This window comes from Bufo bufo, chromosome 5 (genome assembly GCF_905171765.1).
Source record: "Bufo bufo chromosome 5, aBufBuf1.1, whole genome shotgun sequence".
In the NCBI taxonomy this organism is placed as follows: domain Eukaryota; kingdom Metazoa; phylum Chordata; class Amphibia; order Anura; family Bufonidae; genus Bufo; species Bufo bufo.
In genome coordinates, this window is record NC_053393.1 from 323,000,181 (window position 1) to 323,018,528 (window position 18,348).

An 18,348-nucleotide genomic window follows, 5' to 3' on the forward strand; every position below is an offset into this window, starting at 1 on the left:
GACTTTTTTTTTTACTTTTTTGGACTTTAATCTTGCCTGATCCAGGTTTATGGTTCGTGCTCCACTGAGCGGGACACAGGTGAGCGCAGCTATTTTTCCTCAATGTAGACGAACTGGAACGACACCAAGAGGTCCACAGAGGGGAAGCTCTGCTCAGAAGGTATGTCTGATTAGAACAATGGCGCGTAGTGTTCCATTCTGTACTGCAAGTGAAATTGGAGATCATATCAAAAGCCTCAGACAAAATTATAGTTGGAGGTTGGACTGAAGACCTCATGGACAATACCATGAAGAGGCCATCATAAGTAAATGTCACACTGATCCTACTGTTGGGATTATGTTGTGACACAATGTACAGTAGACAGACCTTCTAATCTTCATTTCAGGTACACTACCATCTCAGTGTTACATACATCAATTTGATCATGGACCAAGCGGTACAACCATTTCTTTAAATGGTCATGAGGAGCTGTTTTTCAACAGGAAAACATCAGACTGCTCATTACTAGCGCTACTGTGAACAGCCTGCATGACCCAAATGTGTTATCATGACCTGCAACGTTTCCAGACTTTTCTCCCATCTAGCACATCTGGGACATCATTGGTTGGCACTTTTAAAGGGAGCTGCCAGCAGTGGATCTTGATAATTTGCATGCCCAAGAGCATTCAACTGGCAAAACATTCCTCAGACAATTAATAACCTCATTGATAGCATGCAAAGGTATGTAAGTGTGTGTATTTCTGTGCGTGGTGCTCATACTCCATACTGAAAAAATTTAGATGTTCTAAATAATTTCTTTTACATTTTTTGGGGATATCATTAACATGTTTTTCGATCCTGTGATTCCCATAATTCCTCAACTTTTCCTTCTTGGTATTGCAGTTTCAATGTTGAAGAGCGCATGATCAGAACAGAATGAGTGGCATATTCCGATATTACATATGGCAAGTTTACACTGGCTTTATCTGCTGTAAAAGAAACTAAGGAAATTGAAGACTTGCACCTTCATGGTATTTCTATGGCTTCCCTGTATCATTAAATATGTGGCAGTATGTTACAGGACTGCTTAGGACTATGCATTACTTTGATGATTAGGTGTGTGTTAGGGAAATCAATCCTTTTATATGTAGGTCATTAACAGGTAGGACAGATGAATGGTAATTAATATAACACGGAACAGTTTATGTCCACTCTCTGTATTGTAAGAAACAGTTAAACTGTACATCTCTACAAACACAGTTCTAAAGGTCATTATTCTATATATGGTGGGGGTGTTAGATTTAAAACCTTTAAATATATGATAATAATAGTAATGTAATAATCATATTTCACAATGACTTTATCCAGTTTGAATATATATGTGAAAAGATGCATTCCTGAAGCATTTATTATACTAATACCGTATAAGTAATGTTGCTGTTCTGATTCAGAAATAATCTTATTCACGGTTCACGTAAGAAGTGAGTAAATATGGACAATAATAATAATAGATTATGTGATTTGGGACAGAGCACCGCAAGTGTCCATCCTGGTAAGCATTCCCAAGCGATCAATGGTAGGCTGTGCTTGATGTGATCTCAGCAGTCATTCACAAAATAATTGAAATTCGAGTAGCCTTTCCCCCCCTTGTATTGAGTGGCTAAACAATGCTAATTATTTAATCGAATCACTTTGAAAGCGCTGTATACTCTAATTTGCATCTCTCTCTGCTCTTTTCATTGGAGCAGGAATTAGCAGGGATGTCGCATGGACAAAGCTTTATTGTTCTGCTGTTGTGTATAACTGGCTGGCAGTTTGTGCCAAGTCCCTGTGTTTTTTTATTATCAGGGAAGAATAGCTAATCTCTCTTGCTTACGACAAAGATGGCACTTAGTGATGCAAGTGACATCTTCCTTTACATCCTCCATTCTTGGCTGTGCAGTATAAATTTTGTTTTATGCCATTCATCGCTATGTTTAATTCGCCAGAGAAATTAGTTTTTGAAATTAAAATATTACCAGCACTGGCAGAGCGCCATTGCCCTCGTATCTGTTTGCCCAAAACTGTCCCTAATGCTTATTTCTTTCTATGTAGCCATCACAGGCACGCACTAACATAATTAACAGTTAGTGCACCCAGAGAGGGATTGCTGCTCCAATTACAATGATAAGGGTCTGAGGACCCAAGGGATGTGTGCTGAGTCTACCAGCAAATGAAGAGACATGTCAGAATTCTAATATATGCTATTTGTATCATCTCTTTTATAAACTTCACTACTGAATATGCCATGGTATCCTCTGCAACAGAGCATAAAAAAAGATGTGATAGAAATACTGCCTAATAAAATCAATATATGCAAGCTGTAAAATCACCAGCTGAAGCATAGAGAAACATGTCACTGTGAACAATTGTGCCTTTGCCTTTGTATTTCATATTAATGCGTCCCAGTTCTGAGTTTATGTTCAAAATGCAAAAAAGGAAAAACTGTTACAAATAATAGGAGCTTCTATGGCATCTGGCACATAAAGTGCCAACATACTAATTCAAAAAGAAAGGGCAAAGAACACCATGTAAGAAAGTTTGGGTTCCAAACCTGCAATCATTTTATCAACACACTTGGAGTCCCTTTGAAGACGATTAAATTGAACTACAGTGATCTCTCAAGATACAATGGCCTCAGGATACAATATTTTCAACACACAATGATCTTTTCTAGACTCAACATACAATGCCTCAGACCCATCCAATAAAGGCCACTTCTCTGGTAAAATAGCTGGATTATTGCTAGTTAGCAGCTATTCCTGACTGTTATATGTAAGGACTTGTTTTATCTGTCTTAGTTATCTGCTTATTTTTCTTAAATCGTTATTTTCTCTTATCTTGGATGACATTTTGGGGCTTTGGAACCGATTACCCAACTTACAATGATTTCAACATACAATGGTCGTCCTGGAACCAATTAATATTGTATCTTGAGGGACCACAGTATTTTATTTTATGCTTAAAATTGCATGTAAAACTTCTCTAAGGCTACTTTCACACTAGTGTTAAAGTTTTCCGGTATTGAGTTCCGTCATAGGGAAATCGTCATTCGTCGTCAATGGGGAAAAAACTGAACTGAACAGAACGGAATGCTCCAAAATGTATTCTGTTCAGTTGAGTTGCGTTTCCAGACCAGAGAGCAAACATGTTGTATTTTGCTTTCCGTCCTGGGGATGCGGAGCAAAATGGATGCAAGTCAATGGGGATGGATCTGTTTTCCCTGGCACAATCTGCCACAATAGAAAATGGATCCGTCCCCCATTGACTTTCAATGGAGTTAATGACGGATCCGTTTTGGCAATGTTAAAAATATGTTAAAGATAATACAACCGGATCCGTTCAAACGGATGCAGATGGTTGTATTATCTGTAATGGAACCGTTTTTGCTGAACCCTGCCGGATCCAGCAAAAACGCTAGTGTGAAAGTAGCCTACGGGAAAAAAAAATGCATTACCTGTCGAATACAATTGTTAAAGCCAAAATAATCATGAAGCTGTTATAGCAATTAAGTCTTAAACCAAGGAAATGAATTGCTTTTCCTTCCTGCTAGTGCAAATAAATGGCTTCTTGGGAGATAATTTTATGGTGCCTCTGAATTTAGACTATTTAATTAATAGTACATTATTCCTCACTAACATAGTCATTTCTCAAAATATAAGAGATGTATTAATACAGGAAAGGCATTTTTATTGTCCTTTTGTGAAGGCGGTAAACACAAGGGAAAGGTCTCGCTTCTCCCTAATAATCATGTAATTATGTATAGCAGCACCACTTTTGTTTTGCTTCTGACACAAGGCTCATCTGTAGATGATTTAAAGACTCACTGAATTATTGAAGGCTATGGTAACTTAGGGCTTCGTAATGGAACTCAATGACAAGTCTTACTACATGAAACTGTAACATAGCGTTGTAATCTACATTGCTCTGCACATTGGTATGTTAGGGCGCACTTATACCAACAGGGTGAGACAAATTCCCGGTCTCAAGCTTGTAGTAACTATTTGGGATAGAGACATGATGACAAACAGTGAGACGTAGGTTATTACAAACTATAAAATACTTAATGGTCTGCTATGAATGTTGTCCAGACATATATAAAAGCAGCTGTCTCCGAGACGAATGTCCAGTCTGAAACAAGTAGGAGTCTCTTGGCATACAGACCTGATGCATATTACTAGTAACAGGGATTTATCTGTTGCCTTATGTTCACCTTGTTACTAACTTTGTTGGGGCAGTTACTATGCAACTACCTTGCATCTGAGTCTAGTCTGGTTATCCCCCAACATGGCCTGGTTGATAAGGGTGGAGTGTTGATTTCTGAGCCTTTACATGCCTAGGCCTTATCCTATTCTTTTTGCCAGGGATGGTGTATGCTATGTGGATTTCTTAACAGATTATTTGTATCTTGTTTTAGTCTACTGAATTATGTGTGTATTCTCGAATCTGTATTCCTACGGTCTTTCACTGCTGTTCTTTGAAATTCGTCAGTTGCTGAGTTGTTGAATTGTCTTGTGGGGCTGTATTCAGAGCAGGGTCAGTTCAGCATAGATTCTCCCTGTTCTCCTGTCATTTATCTGTCATCATCCTGTGTACTATACCATCTTCCATTCACTTCACTGCTTCACTTACTTCAGTAGTTCATGAGTGTTCTATATAACAGTGCATATCACAATGAATTGAACCTAGGTGGCTATGCGTTTGCTGATGATATGATAGCTGTAAATTATGGTATACCATATGACAAGGCTACAGACTTAATCATAGCTACGCTACTAGGCATACATCTATCATGTCCTGTTATTTCCTGTAAGGGAAGCATCTGTATAAACAGGTTCCCAATGGATACCCCTGTTCTTGCTATGCTTCAAATACCATTTAAGTTAATTGGCCTCTCTGATATTAGCTTGTAACATATACCTTAAAAAGACAAATTAGATCATGTGCCTTATTGAAAAATGATATAGTACTAATATCAATGAATCACGTGTACATCCCTGTGGAATATGTGAGCACTATGTACACTAAAACAACAGGTAATCAAATAAAGAGTTAGTGGCTAAAACCCTTCAATCCCACCCGGCTTATTTAGAGAACTGTGATGGATGTAGCACATTCTTCTAGCACTTGAAATTTCGGGACTATTAGATGCTTACTATCCAGGATAGTTTGTTTCTGTACAGGCTGACGCATTTCTATATCTGAAAACATTGTTGCTTTCACTGTGATTTCTTGTCCTCTCCATTCATACAGAAGAAGCTCTTTTATTTTCTTTACTGACATCCAGCACATATTCATACTTCTTCCCTGTCATATACTAGATCAGGAGCAAGTGACTGGGAGATCAAAGGCCCAGCTACAACTCAGCATCCAATCCACCAATCACATGCCCTGATATGTGAAATAAAGGTAACTAAGGAGTACAGGCTGTCAATAACAGGAAAGGGAAGAAAGCCCTGAGCACACTGGGCAGAAACTACAAATGCAGCAGAAAATCGTTGTATGGAAAATACACCAACACTTGACTTGCTCTGCTGGTTCTATACTTCAAAAAAATAAAGCCATATTGATCTATCCTGTTATGGCTGTGCACTTCGCATGGATAAAAACAGAAGATAAATTCTCATAAAAGAAGAAACAATGTCTATTATGTAATTGGTGGGAAACCATACGTGTATTGACTGTATTCAGGGGCATGATAAACTCTGCATAAAAGAAACAATAACTGGGAAATAGAACCATCACTTATGCATCTATGTTACATTCTGTCTGTGGCAGCCTGCCGGACCTCTCTGGATGCAGCATAGCCGGATGTTACCCCAATGCCCGCTGGCCCCAGATGCGAATGTATCCTTAAACAAGTAATTATAAGTAATTATGCGCAAGGGCTTGTATGGAGCAGGTTGCAGTGCTGAGCCCGCTCCATACATGGCGGGTGCTGACTGTATAATGCAGCAGGCATGTGGCCGCAATGACTGAGATTGGCATCATTTAACCCCTCAGATGCCGCAGTCAATAGCGATAGCGGCATCTGTGAGGTTAGGCAGAGGGAAGTTGCCTCCCTCTGCCTCCCGATCGGAGCCCCCGCAGGGGAATCAGAGGGCTCCGGTTACTATGACAGCCTGGGGCCTGCAGAATGTCCTTAGTCCTGTCATGGAAAACTGCCTGCAAAGTTATGTACGAAGCACAACTTCACAGGCAGGCAATGAAAATCTCATAGACCATAAAAGAAGACTGCTGGCTATAGGGGCTAAAATTTATTCAGTAAAAAGTAAAAATAAAAAAATAATTAACAAAAAAAACATAACTAGTAATGCTACTTCTGAAAATGTCTAAACTATTAAAATTTGTTAAATTTTTTTTACTGGGCAGTGAACGCCTTAATGGATAAAAAAAAGAAAAATGCACAATTCTACATTTTTTTTGTCACCTTGTCAGTCCCAATAAAAATGTATAACAGTGATCAAAAAGTCGTATGTATCACAGGAATACCAATAAAAACTCGTCCCACAAAAAAACAAGCCCTCATACAGCCCTGTAGACGGAAATATTAAAAGTTATAGTTTTTATTTTTTTTAAAGTAGTAAAACAAAAAAAAAAAACAATACAAATTTGGCATCACCGTAATTGTATTGATCAGCAGAATAAAGATGTCATGTCATTTTTAGTGCACAGTGAACGTCGTAATATCAAAACGGGAACTATTTTGAGGTATATATAGTGTATTAAATAACTTTTATTATTTTATTTTTAGGGATTTACGGCATTCACTGTGTGGGATAAATAATATGATAATGTTATTCTGTGGGTCAGTAAAAATATGATAAAGTTATATATATTTTTTTCTTTTTTTTTCTTTCCTCCTGCAGGCTGTCAGCCACCTCAACTGCCCACCTCCTCCAGACTGAAGGGGGGCTACTTTAGCTGCTCATATCTGGGGATTGGTAGGAGCTAGAGATGGGTCTAGTCTTGTTGAGAGCTGCCATTCCAAGCTTTCAAACAATACCAGAATCACGTTATCTCCACTACATCTGAAGATATAACAGTGCGAAATCGGTATGGTAGTGAATGCAAGTGAAAGTAAAAGCTGGTTTCACCGTTTTCACTCTCGACTTGATTTATAACAGCTATATCCCTCGATGTGATGAGTATGCCAGCTCAAACAAGAACAGGCCCTAGCTGCTACCAACCCCAAGATATGAGCAGTTAAAGCAGCCCCCCCACAAAAAAAAATAAAAAATGCTGCGTGACTGCTCAGGAGGAACTGTAAGCAGAGCTCCAGCAAAACTCTGGTGGTTAAAGGGGTTGTGTGAGATCAGAAAAAACAATCTGGATTTTTTTTCTGAAAAAATGTTGTCCACAGGCTATGCATGGTATTGCAGCTCAGCCTCATTCACTTGAAAGTGGCTAAGCATCAATAACAGACACAGCCTAAAACAAGAGTGGTGCTGTCTCAGTTTTAAATAAAGCCATTATTCACATAACAAAAGAAAACCGTTCTCATAGAAAGGCCATTAAACAGAAATCATGTATGAAACGCTTATGTATTAGGTGTCATGGGAAGAGTGTCATCAATTAAACATTAGACACACATTTACATTCCTACCATGAATATGTTTCATTTTTGGTTGTAAATAGCTTGAAAATAATTGTTGGAAGCGCAACTATAGAAATCGGCATTATGACTGTCACTTAGAGATACAAAATGGAAAACTGAACTGTAGGATGCCCACTTCAGTAATCGATGTTGAGGCTGAGAGTTTTCCACGTAGCAATAGTCAATAAACATTTCACAAAACAATAAGTGCTGCTCTACTCTGACAATACATGTTATTATTTATTATCTGCCACAAGAAACTTACGTTTTAGAAGAAATACTGATTGCCTTACATTACACGAGGAAGGCTAAATTAGAGATGTTTACTCTTGTTCCACTACAATTCTATCAGTTCAAGTTAAGTCCATGAACATGTTTTGAGAAGCCACTACTACAGCCCCGTACAAACACAGACTATCTAGAAAAACAAATGGTGACTGATAGGTGGAATGTTCTATGAGGATTATATGATTTCCTACGGTATTTTGCAGACAAGAATACTCAGTTCTATGGGGGTGCCGGCCGGGTGTATTGTGCATCCGCAATACACTACGGATGTGTGAATGGACCCTAAGCCTACATCCACAGAAGATATGTGGAACAACCTCACTGCTAATGCTAAATTCCTTCAAAAACTGTGTGTAAGTGTACCTAGAAGAATGAATTATGTTTTCAAGGATGGTCACACCAAATATTGATTTTATTTAGATCTCTCTTTAGTTCATTCACTATTACACATTTCCCACTGCCCACAATTCAAGGGTCAATTAGTGTGAGTGTGTTGGTTCAACCTCTGCTCTTCTACATTGAAAAGGTTTCTCAATGGGGAGCATCTGTCTATTATTTAAGAATTTTCTGATGGGTATTTCAGTTCTGTAAACTCATTTAATATTACTTACCTAGCAGTATAATTATGCAGAGAAGAATGGCAATCAGCGCTCCTGTGCTCAAACCAGTGGGATGACTTAGAGCCTCAGCGGTACAAGACTGCATGTTACCCTTGTGGTCACAGGCACAAACACGAATAGTCAGGGTACCAGTGCTACTCTGTACGGGAAACCCATAATCTGAAATCACCACTGGCAGTAAGTAAGTATTCATCTCATGGCGGCTATATCCGTTTCTCTGTGTATAGATGCTAGCCGTGTTATCTGAAAGGTAAACAATATGAGCATATTATAATAATGTTATTTTGTAGATAAAAATAGAGTACAATTAGGTAACATATTTGAACCAACTATATATATAACACACCGTAAGCTGTAAAGAAAATTGGACGAAAACCTAGAGTTTCTTTAAAGTGTAACTGACGTTCTATTTTTTATTTGTGTAATGTATGGGGACAGTGATACTGACCATTTTTGTAATATACTTTAATTACTGAAATCATAAATTTCTATTAGAAAAATAGCTCTAAAGTGGCCCATTTTGAGCCCTATACATTACACAAAAATAGAATGGCAGTTACCCTTTAAATGTGGTAACAAGCGGAGCAAAACTTGTCCTTATAAAGTCCCATCAGGAAACGCTCAAGCCTGGTTAACTGTAGTACAACACCTGTAGTGTATGTTATAGGATGCACCAAATGCCAACTTCAATACATTGATTGTACAACTCATCCTTTAAAGGGGTTATCGAGGAATTTATACTGATGATCTATTGTCTGGATAGGTCAGACCAGTGGGGGTCCGACACCCAGGACCTGTCTGATCAGCTGTTACAAGAGTCCGGCACTTCGTGGCCTCTTCCTAGGTCATGTGGAATCACCATACATCTGTCACATGGCCTAGTTGTAGCTCAGCCCCATTCAGGTCAATGGGCTTTAGCTGCAATACCAAGCAATGTCACTTTCCGATGTACGGCGCTTTACTCAGAAAGCTGGTGGGAGCCTGCAGCGCTCATCAGAGCTCTGGTGAGTGCTGCGGTTCCCTGAAAATCTAATCGGCGGGGATGCCAGACTCAGTCCCTCGTCAATGTGACAATGATGGCCTATCCTGAAGATAGGTCATCATTACCAATTCCTGGATAACCCCTTTGAGAAATAGAATAGCTGAGCATTTATTAGGTATTAGTAATCCAGATGGAAACAATATATCTGGTGTTTCTAGATGCTTTGCATATAATCACAATAAAGACACAAGTCATTTGAAGATAAGGTGTTTGGAAATGGTTAACAAGCCCAAACGTGGAAGCAATTGTGGTAGAGCTGTATTAAAGGGAATCCAACTGTTTGCAAACACATAGCTGTGGTTCCCCTGATTAAAACTGGTTTTCTTTTGTTGATCTGAGGCCCCATTCTCGAGTTATACTTTTTCTTAATATACAAATTAGGCTTTTGGTGCAATGAGGGCATCATCATTGCTTTTGTTGCACCCAAGCTCCACTCATTTCTGTGGCGGTTCCCTCACTCGCTGCTTTGCGACTGCCTGGCCCTGTCAATCAAAAGAGCCAGGGATGGGCTGGCCACAGAAATGGGTGGAATTTCGGCGCAACGGTGAAGCAATGGTGAAGCTCTCATTGCACCAAACGCCTATACCAGCAGTTTGATAGGGAGTTCGCTGGTGACAGAGTCCCTTTAAAGTGAGAATCTTTTTGGATAATGGCCATTCATACGTGTTTTCCGAGTGACTTAAACCTAAAAAAGAATTTTTATTATCACCTACTGTGTCCTTCTCTCATACCTTGTAAGCAGGGTTCTCTCTCCTTCTGTACCAGTTTGTAACTCGTCTTGTTCATGCTTATTGCAATTGTTTTGTATTATGTATGTACACCCCTTTTCATATGTACAGCGCCATGGAATGAATGGCGCTTTAATAATAAATTATGATAATTAAATACAGTTCCTGCGTTTTTCATGCAGCCCTGGCTCCATAGAAGTGAATGGGGCTTCAGGGAAAAACACATTGCATCCGGATGCAATGCATTTTTCACTGATGGTTGCTAGCAGATGTTGTTTGTAAACCTTCAGTTTTTTTCACGTGCGTGAAAAATGCATCAAAATGAATTGTACCCAAGAGGAAAAAACTGAACAACTGAACGCAATCACAGACAAAACTGACTGAACTTGCTTGCAAAATGGTGTATCGTTCGTGTGAAAGAGGCCTAAGTGTTTATGAACTGTCAGTAGTTCAGAGATAAGGACTATAATATTTTCCAGGAATTAACAAAGCCTATCATTTTAGAAGTGCTAGACAATCCCTTATTTCTGGGAATATTGCCTCAGGCGGCCAACCCTGAATGTTCTTGCATTGGAAAATCAGTAAGGGTTTCCTGTAAGTAGGGTGAGTGATTCTTTCACGGGAAAATCAGGACTTTGCACATACATTTACACAGACGCATACACACGTACAGTCGACGTGTACATCTAATTACCTCTGTTGTCTCTGACTGTAAAGTTTGTACCGTGTACTGCTGGATTAGCTACTGCATATGAAAACTGAAGTCCACTATAAGAATCATCCTTATCAATTGCGCTGACAGTGTGTATTATCTGTAAGAAAATGAAATGGCATAGGTGAAGGGAATATTAGGTAATATTAACAATAAAAATCATCATATTGTGTTCTGTTACTATTCGATCGCCATGTGCTGGGGCAATGGCTGCAGGGCTGACCGTATACTTATTCCTTGTCCATGAACATAGCATATACACAAATATTTGATGGATGAGAAGTGAATAAACTTCGCCCATTCTGCAGCCAAGGCCATTAAGAAATGAATTACAATACAAGAGGAGATTAGATTGCAGTTTCATTTGTGTTGAACCTTTTCAAACTATGACATGTATATTCAACCCAAAGCACATAAAGATTCTGGAGACAATTAGAAACATATAAAACACTGAAGAGAATAATACTGAATTCACAAGCATTGAGTTCTATTGAAATACTGTGGATGTGACAAGCTAGTTAGCTTCTTGTAGGAGAATGGCCACCAGGAAGCTTGCTAATATGTCAGGTTATATATCCTCAAGACTGATGAAGGCACTAAGTGCCAATGAAAGAATGAATCATTGTTATATAATGGTAATATTTTATTATTACAGAATATACGCACACTTCTAAGACGAAAGTGCCATGTATGGATGTACTGTATAGCAAGTGTTGCATATGGGTTTTTATTTTTTTTAAAAACAACTGTAGGACATGTTAACAAAGAATAAGACTTAAAGGGCCAGATATATAGAAGGCTACCATAAATAATATATGAAAGTAAATTGAAATGCACGTTATTTGAAAATTAAAGCAACATTGTCATAGCCTCTATACTACTGATTGCAATTTCTTCCAGCATACAGTCCCAAAGAGATGGAAGGGAATACAGCGCTTCCTGGTTCTGTGAAGTCACATGGTCAAGATCTCATCCAGTCTAAAGGTACCATGACTCCTCAGAAAGAAGAGCCCCAGACCGAATCACAATCGTCTTGGTCAGAGATGCTAATTGGCTGAAAACGATCATGTGATATCTCATGTGCTCCCCTAAAAGGGGTTCTCCAAGAATTATTTGAAATGGCCACCAACAAACCAAGCTAGAGTGTATATAGTGCAGTGAACCCCTGAGTAGCCTAAGCAGATGGTGGGAGTGGTAGTGGCCATGATTATAATGTTTCACAGTGTACTCCCTCAGGTCATCGCTCCCTGTGGTCGGTGCAGTGAAGGAGGGGCACCGTGTGTTCCCTTGGCATAGTCCTTGTAGCAGTGGGCTCCCTACATGATGGTAATTCAGGACTGCCCATGGTGTTAATGTGCATGTGGATGCTAGGCAGGGCACATGATGGAAATTCAATGGCAAGCATGTGTTGTTAAGAGAGTCAGAGACCAGGCCAGATGAGACTTAACAAGAGTCTCTCTTTACAGTATGCGGGACTGAAGTTGTAATACATCCAGCAGTAGTTTGTATATAATGCCTCCTCCCAGATGTCCCAGCATGAGCCAAGCAGATGACAGCATTGGCCCTCATATTTCTCTGGCTTAAATAACTGCTATATGGATCTCTGGCTAAAAGCTGTGCTCTGGTAACCGTGTCATAATGTAAGGAATTCTGCTTTACAATGCATAGTAATGATGTGATCCTGCCTACAATATGCCATCATGGCACCTCACAGCTAACTACTGTAGAGCAGAGTTCCTGTTATATAATAGTAATGATTTGGTCCTGTGTGCGATATACTGTCATGGCTGAGCAGCTTAACAGGAACGCTAGACAGTGCTAGTGAAGCAAGGCTTCATTCCTCTCACAACCTCCTCTACCCACGCAGCTCTGTAGCTGGAGGCAACCTATCCTATTTAGATTCTAGGATGGGTTGCTGGCGGCCATTTTAAATAATTTCCAGAGAACACCTTTAAAGGCACTCAATCGATAGGTTTAGTATGACTCTATTAATATATTATTTTAGTGCCTGTTCTGTGTTCTGTTCAGTCAGATCACGGGGACATACAGAGTTTGGCTCTATATCACGATCACATCTATGTGCACATAACTATCATTATACAAGCTTCTTAGGATGTTGTAGATCTTGATGTAGACATTGATTTGGATCCTCAGAACATACTAGATAAGACCACAGGGAAATAAGATGAAGTCCTGAGGATACAGGAGAAGTGGCGTGTCATTGGATCTATAACTTCCAAGTTTAAAATGAAAAGAAATAGGCTAATAAAAATTTTCTTCACATTTCTCATCTGAAGGGCCTTTTATATATTACTACTAGCAGATGTCTAGGATTTTGATACTCATGGCCCATCCTCAGGATAGGTCATCAATATTTGATTGATGGGGTTCCAACTCTAAACACCATTGCTGATCAGCTGTTTGAAGAGGCTGCAACACTCTGGTGAGTGCTGTGGCCTCCTCACAGCTTACCAAGTACATTGCTGTAAATTGTATACTGGCTGTGCTTGGTACTGCAGCTCAAGCCCGTTCAATTGCATGTGACATCACTGGCCTAGGAAAAAGTTATCACTGGAGCGCCTTCCACTGTCAAATCGGCAGGGGTTTATCCATAAATGTTTATTTTTGAATATATAGGCACATGATATTCATCCCACAGATGATTGTGACTGCAGCTCATCCATCTCTGATCAAACAGTGGTCAATGTCATAGTCCTGGAAAACCCATTTAAATATCTAATTCCTTATTCATGTTTGAAGTTAAAGACCTCCTGTGACTTTTTTTGCCCCCCAGCCAACACTTTGTGTCCCTGCACTCTAGCAGCTCACTTTTATCATAAACTCTCATTTCCTTAACTGTGCTAGAAAAATAAGTACTCAATTTTGATTACCTGTTCTAAAGCTCAAGGGCCTTTTCATTGATACAATCTGACACAATAAATGCTGTCTTCTCACTGAATACCTTTATTTTTAACTAGCGATAAATAATACAGCAGAACATAAAGTAAAACATGTATGCCAAAACACACCAAGGGGACATTACAGTGAATCTGTCACCTTCTGCAAACCATATTAAGTAGTACTACATGAATAGTACCATCCCCACTGACTCCAGATCAATAATTTATACAGATGTAGCAATAATTATTTTGATTCTTAACAATTTAAAATAATTGATTACTTTGTGGCTACTGCTGACCAATGTGTATGTAAGATGACTATATGGCACTTAGTAATATAGCCTTTGTTGAAATTCTGCACCATTTTCTATATTTCATAAGGTATGCCCCTTTGTTTGCTAAGTCTTTGGTGCTATCCACACAGAGGTCTTGTCCATAAAATGGCTGCTGATGGAGGGTCACATGACCAGGCAAATCGCCGCCATGTGTTGTCTTCTCTGTTCAGATACCTGCACTTTCCATCTGCACTTGTACTGACATCACATGGAGGGGATTGTCACATGACCCTCCATCTGCGGCCATCTTAAGGACAGGACCTCTGTGTGGACAGCACAAAAGATTTGCCTAACAACGGGACATGGCTTATGAAATATAGCACACAGCACAGAATATCAACACAGGCTATATCAGTAAGTGGCATATAGTGATCTTACATACACAATGGTCACAAGTAGCCAGAAAGTGGCCAACCCCTTTAAGTAAACAATAGCAATAAACTTTTTATTGACTTTTTGAATGTGATTACGCACCATGATGTAATATCAAATTCATGTTTAGAACTGCTCCATCTGTATGTCGATACTCACAAACATTCTCTTACTATGTACCCACAAACTGACCCTGGAAACCATTAATAGGGCTTGCAGTAGGTGACAGAATGCTTTTAACCACTTAATGACCAATTACGTACTGTGTGACACCGGCATGTAAACGGATGTCATGGACAGCAGAGCTGTCTGGGCACCCGGCAGGGATCAATCAGCGTGGTCCCTGCCTTTGAATTGCTCTGATTGGTCACATAGTTCAGCAGCGCAGCTCCGATTTCCTCAGTGAGTGTTAAGAAGATCGGAGCTGCGCTGCTGTGTTGATCAACCCCCTTTCCCCCTCCCATTGGGCCGCTGCTCTGCTGTGGCAGTGTCCTGATGGTTACCATGGCAACTGGACGCTTTACACAGGCATCCAGGCTTGCCATGGTATGTAAGCCTGACAAAGTCCTGCCAGAGGCAGGAGCCTGATTAGGCTTACTGTGCATGAAAATACACTGGAGTATACAGTCAAAAAAGTGTAATAAAAAAAGAAAATCTAACATTTTCCCATATACACACATTTATAACTGGGTAAAAATGAAGAAAAGAAAATACCCTAAACGTTTGGTATAGCCGCATCTATAACAACCAGCTATATAAAAATAAAAATAAAATTTGTCACCTACCATCACAAAAAGTGCAACACAAAGCGATCAAAAGGGTGTATGCTGCCCAAAATAGTACCAATCAAACCGTTGCCTCATTTTGCAAAACATAAGACCCTACCTAAGACAATCGGGAAAAAATAAAAAAGATATGTCTCTCAGACTATGGAGACACTAAAACATATTATTTTGGTCTCAAAAATGCTATTATTGTGTAAAACTTAAATAAATAAGAAAAAGTATACATATTAGGTATTGCCACGACCATACCAACCTGCTTTATAAAAATATCACATGACCTAACCCCTCAGGTTGAACGCCGTAAAAATAAATAAAAACTGTGCCAAAATTACAAATTTTTTGGTCACCTTGCCCCAAAAAGTGTAATAATGAATGATTTAAAAATCATATGTACCCAAAAATGGTACCAAGAAAAACAGCATAAAAATAAAAAAAATATGATGTTCAGAAAATGGAGACACAAAGACATAATAAAAAAAAAATGCTTTATTATGTAAAACTGAGACAAACAAAGATAGTAGACATATTTGATATCATTGCATCTGTAACAATTTACTCTATAAAAATAGCACATAATCTAACCTGTCAGATGAACATTGTAAAAAACAAAAAATAAAAACGGTGCCAAAACATCCATTCTTTGATTACTTTGCCTCACAAAAAACATAATATAGAGTGATTAAAAATCATATGTACCCCAAAATAGTACCAATCAAACTGTCACCTTATCCTGTAGTTTCCAAAATGGGGTCACTTTTTGATTGTTTCTACTGTAGGGTGCATCTGGGGGGATTCAAATGGGACATGGTGTCTAAAAACCAGTCCAACAAAATTTGCTTTCCAAAAACAATACGGCGCTCCTTTTCTTCTTCTCCCTGCCGTGCGCCCTTACATCAGTTTACGACCACATGTGGGGTGTTTCTGTAAACTGCAGAATCAGGGTAATAAATATTGAGTTTTGTTTGACTGTTAACCCTCGATGTGTCAAAGAAAAAAATGGATTAAAATGGAAAATCTGCCAAAAAAGTGAAATTTTGAAATTTCATCTCCATGTTTCTTTAATTCTTGTGGAATACCTAAAGGGTTAACAAAGTTTGTAAAATCAGTTTTGAGTAACTTAGGTATGTAGTTTCCAAAATGGGATCATTTATGGGGAGTTTCTACTATGTAAGCCAGGCAAAGTGATTTCAGACTTGAACTGGTCCCTAAAAAGTGGGTTTTGGAAATTTTCTTAAAAATTTTAAGAATTGCTTCTAAAATTCTAAAACTTCTGACGTTGCAAAAAAATAAAATTACATTTACAAAATGATCCCAACATAAAGTTGACATATGGGGAATGTTAAGCAACAATTATTTTATGAGGTATCACTTTCTGTTTTAAAAGCAGAGAAATAGAAATTCAGAAAATTGCAAATTTTTTTGAAATTTTTGGTATATTTGGGATTTTTTCATAAATAAAGGTGAAATATATTGACTCAAATTTATGAATGTCATGAAGCACAATGTGTCATGAGAAAGTCTCAGAATGGCTTGGATAAGTAAAAGTGTTCCAAAGTTATAACCACATAAAGTGATACATGTCAGATTTTCAAAAATAAGCCTGAATATAAAAAATAAGCATGAAGGTGCAAAATGGCCCGGTCAATAAGGGGTTAAAACACACATTTATGTAGTTCTTCAGATATGTAAACCTGCAGGGGTCTATTATTGCTCAATGTACAATGTTTTATCAGTTATGTATGAACGTCATCTTGTAAATCATCTGTGGAGCACATCATTATTTGTGCACGTCACTAATTTATCACTTAATTTACCAAATGCACTTGACTTGTGATTACTCACCCATAAGTGTAACAATATAAAAGGTATAATAGAATAAACATGCCAGAATGCAGATGAGGCTTTGTGTAGAAGGATAAAGTATGTGAAAGTTTTATTGGAATCTACAGGACTCTTTGTATAATTATTAGAAAAATCACTGGATTTTCAGCAGGATCAATAGACAGTCTAATTTGTATTGGGAGCTCCTGACTCTCCCCCGACAGATGATGTCGGGCCAGAGAAGGATTGGGGGGATTTTTTTTGCTTAATAATTTTGTTTTTCTGGCAGCAGCTTACTTCACTCTCTCCCCACCGAACCAAGATATAGCTGTTGGCCAAAAAAACTACTGAAGGTGCATGGGCACCTTTAGTATCCATTTAACTGGATCGAAGGTCTAACATTTCAAGTACTCTATCTCCTGCTATCTATCTATCTATCTATCTATCTATCTATCTATCTATCTATCTATCTATCTATCTATCTATCTATCTATCTATCTATCTATCTTTCAATCTCCTGCTATATATCTATCTATCTATCTATCTATCTTTCTATCTCCTGCTATCTATCTAAAAATCTACTAGTAAAAGTATGAAAGTAGGTTCCAATATAGGGCTCTGTAGTGAGATGGTAATTGACTAAACGGGTTCTTAGAACCAACTATTAGTGTGTCCACCTGCAAGTAAAGGAATACTTAACCCTGCACTGTACTAATGTACAATAAAATTCAACAAGGCCTAACATGTCATTTTCTTCTATTACAGTAATTAACATAATTGTCACTCATCATCATAATGTACACTTCTTCAGAACTATGTCACTGTTGCCAGTACAGGTGTTATTTCAAAGCTGTTCGTCTTTCAATACATCTAGTGGAAAAATATGCTCTTTTAATTAAAACCAATAGATAAACAAAATCTTCTGGAAAAAATTTCACTCTATGAAAACTTTTTCAACTTGCAATAGCTGCAAAATATACTGGGCACTGACTATTGGATCACTAGATAACTACAAGGGTTGTCAGAGAGCATACAACATTTGGGCAAAGGCAAGGAATATGATAAAATAATCAATGATGTGCCCTTCTACATACGTGACCACTGCAGCCAATCACTGGCCTAAGATATC

The 18,348-nt window shown here is 38.5% G+C and overlaps 1 protein-coding gene across 3 annotated transcripts in view; it reads right to left on the reverse strand.

Annotated features, from left to right (window-relative positions):
* LOC121001695 (cadherin-6-like) overlaps positions 1 to 18,348 on the reverse strand; it is a 393,550-nt gene that overhangs the window by 14,800 nt on the left and 360,402 nt on the right. For all 3 annotated transcript variants that reach the window (XM_040432869.1, XM_040432870.1, XM_040432872.1), the window contains 2 exons: positions 10,989 to 11,106; positions 8,516 to 8,767 (listed from right to left, as the gene is read on the reverse strand). In XM_040432869.1, coding sequence (XP_040288803.1) covers positions 8,516 to 8,767; positions 10,989 to 11,106 — 370 coding nt within the window. The remainder of the gene's footprint in view (positions 1 to 8,515; positions 8,768 to 10,988; positions 11,107 to 18,348) is intronic.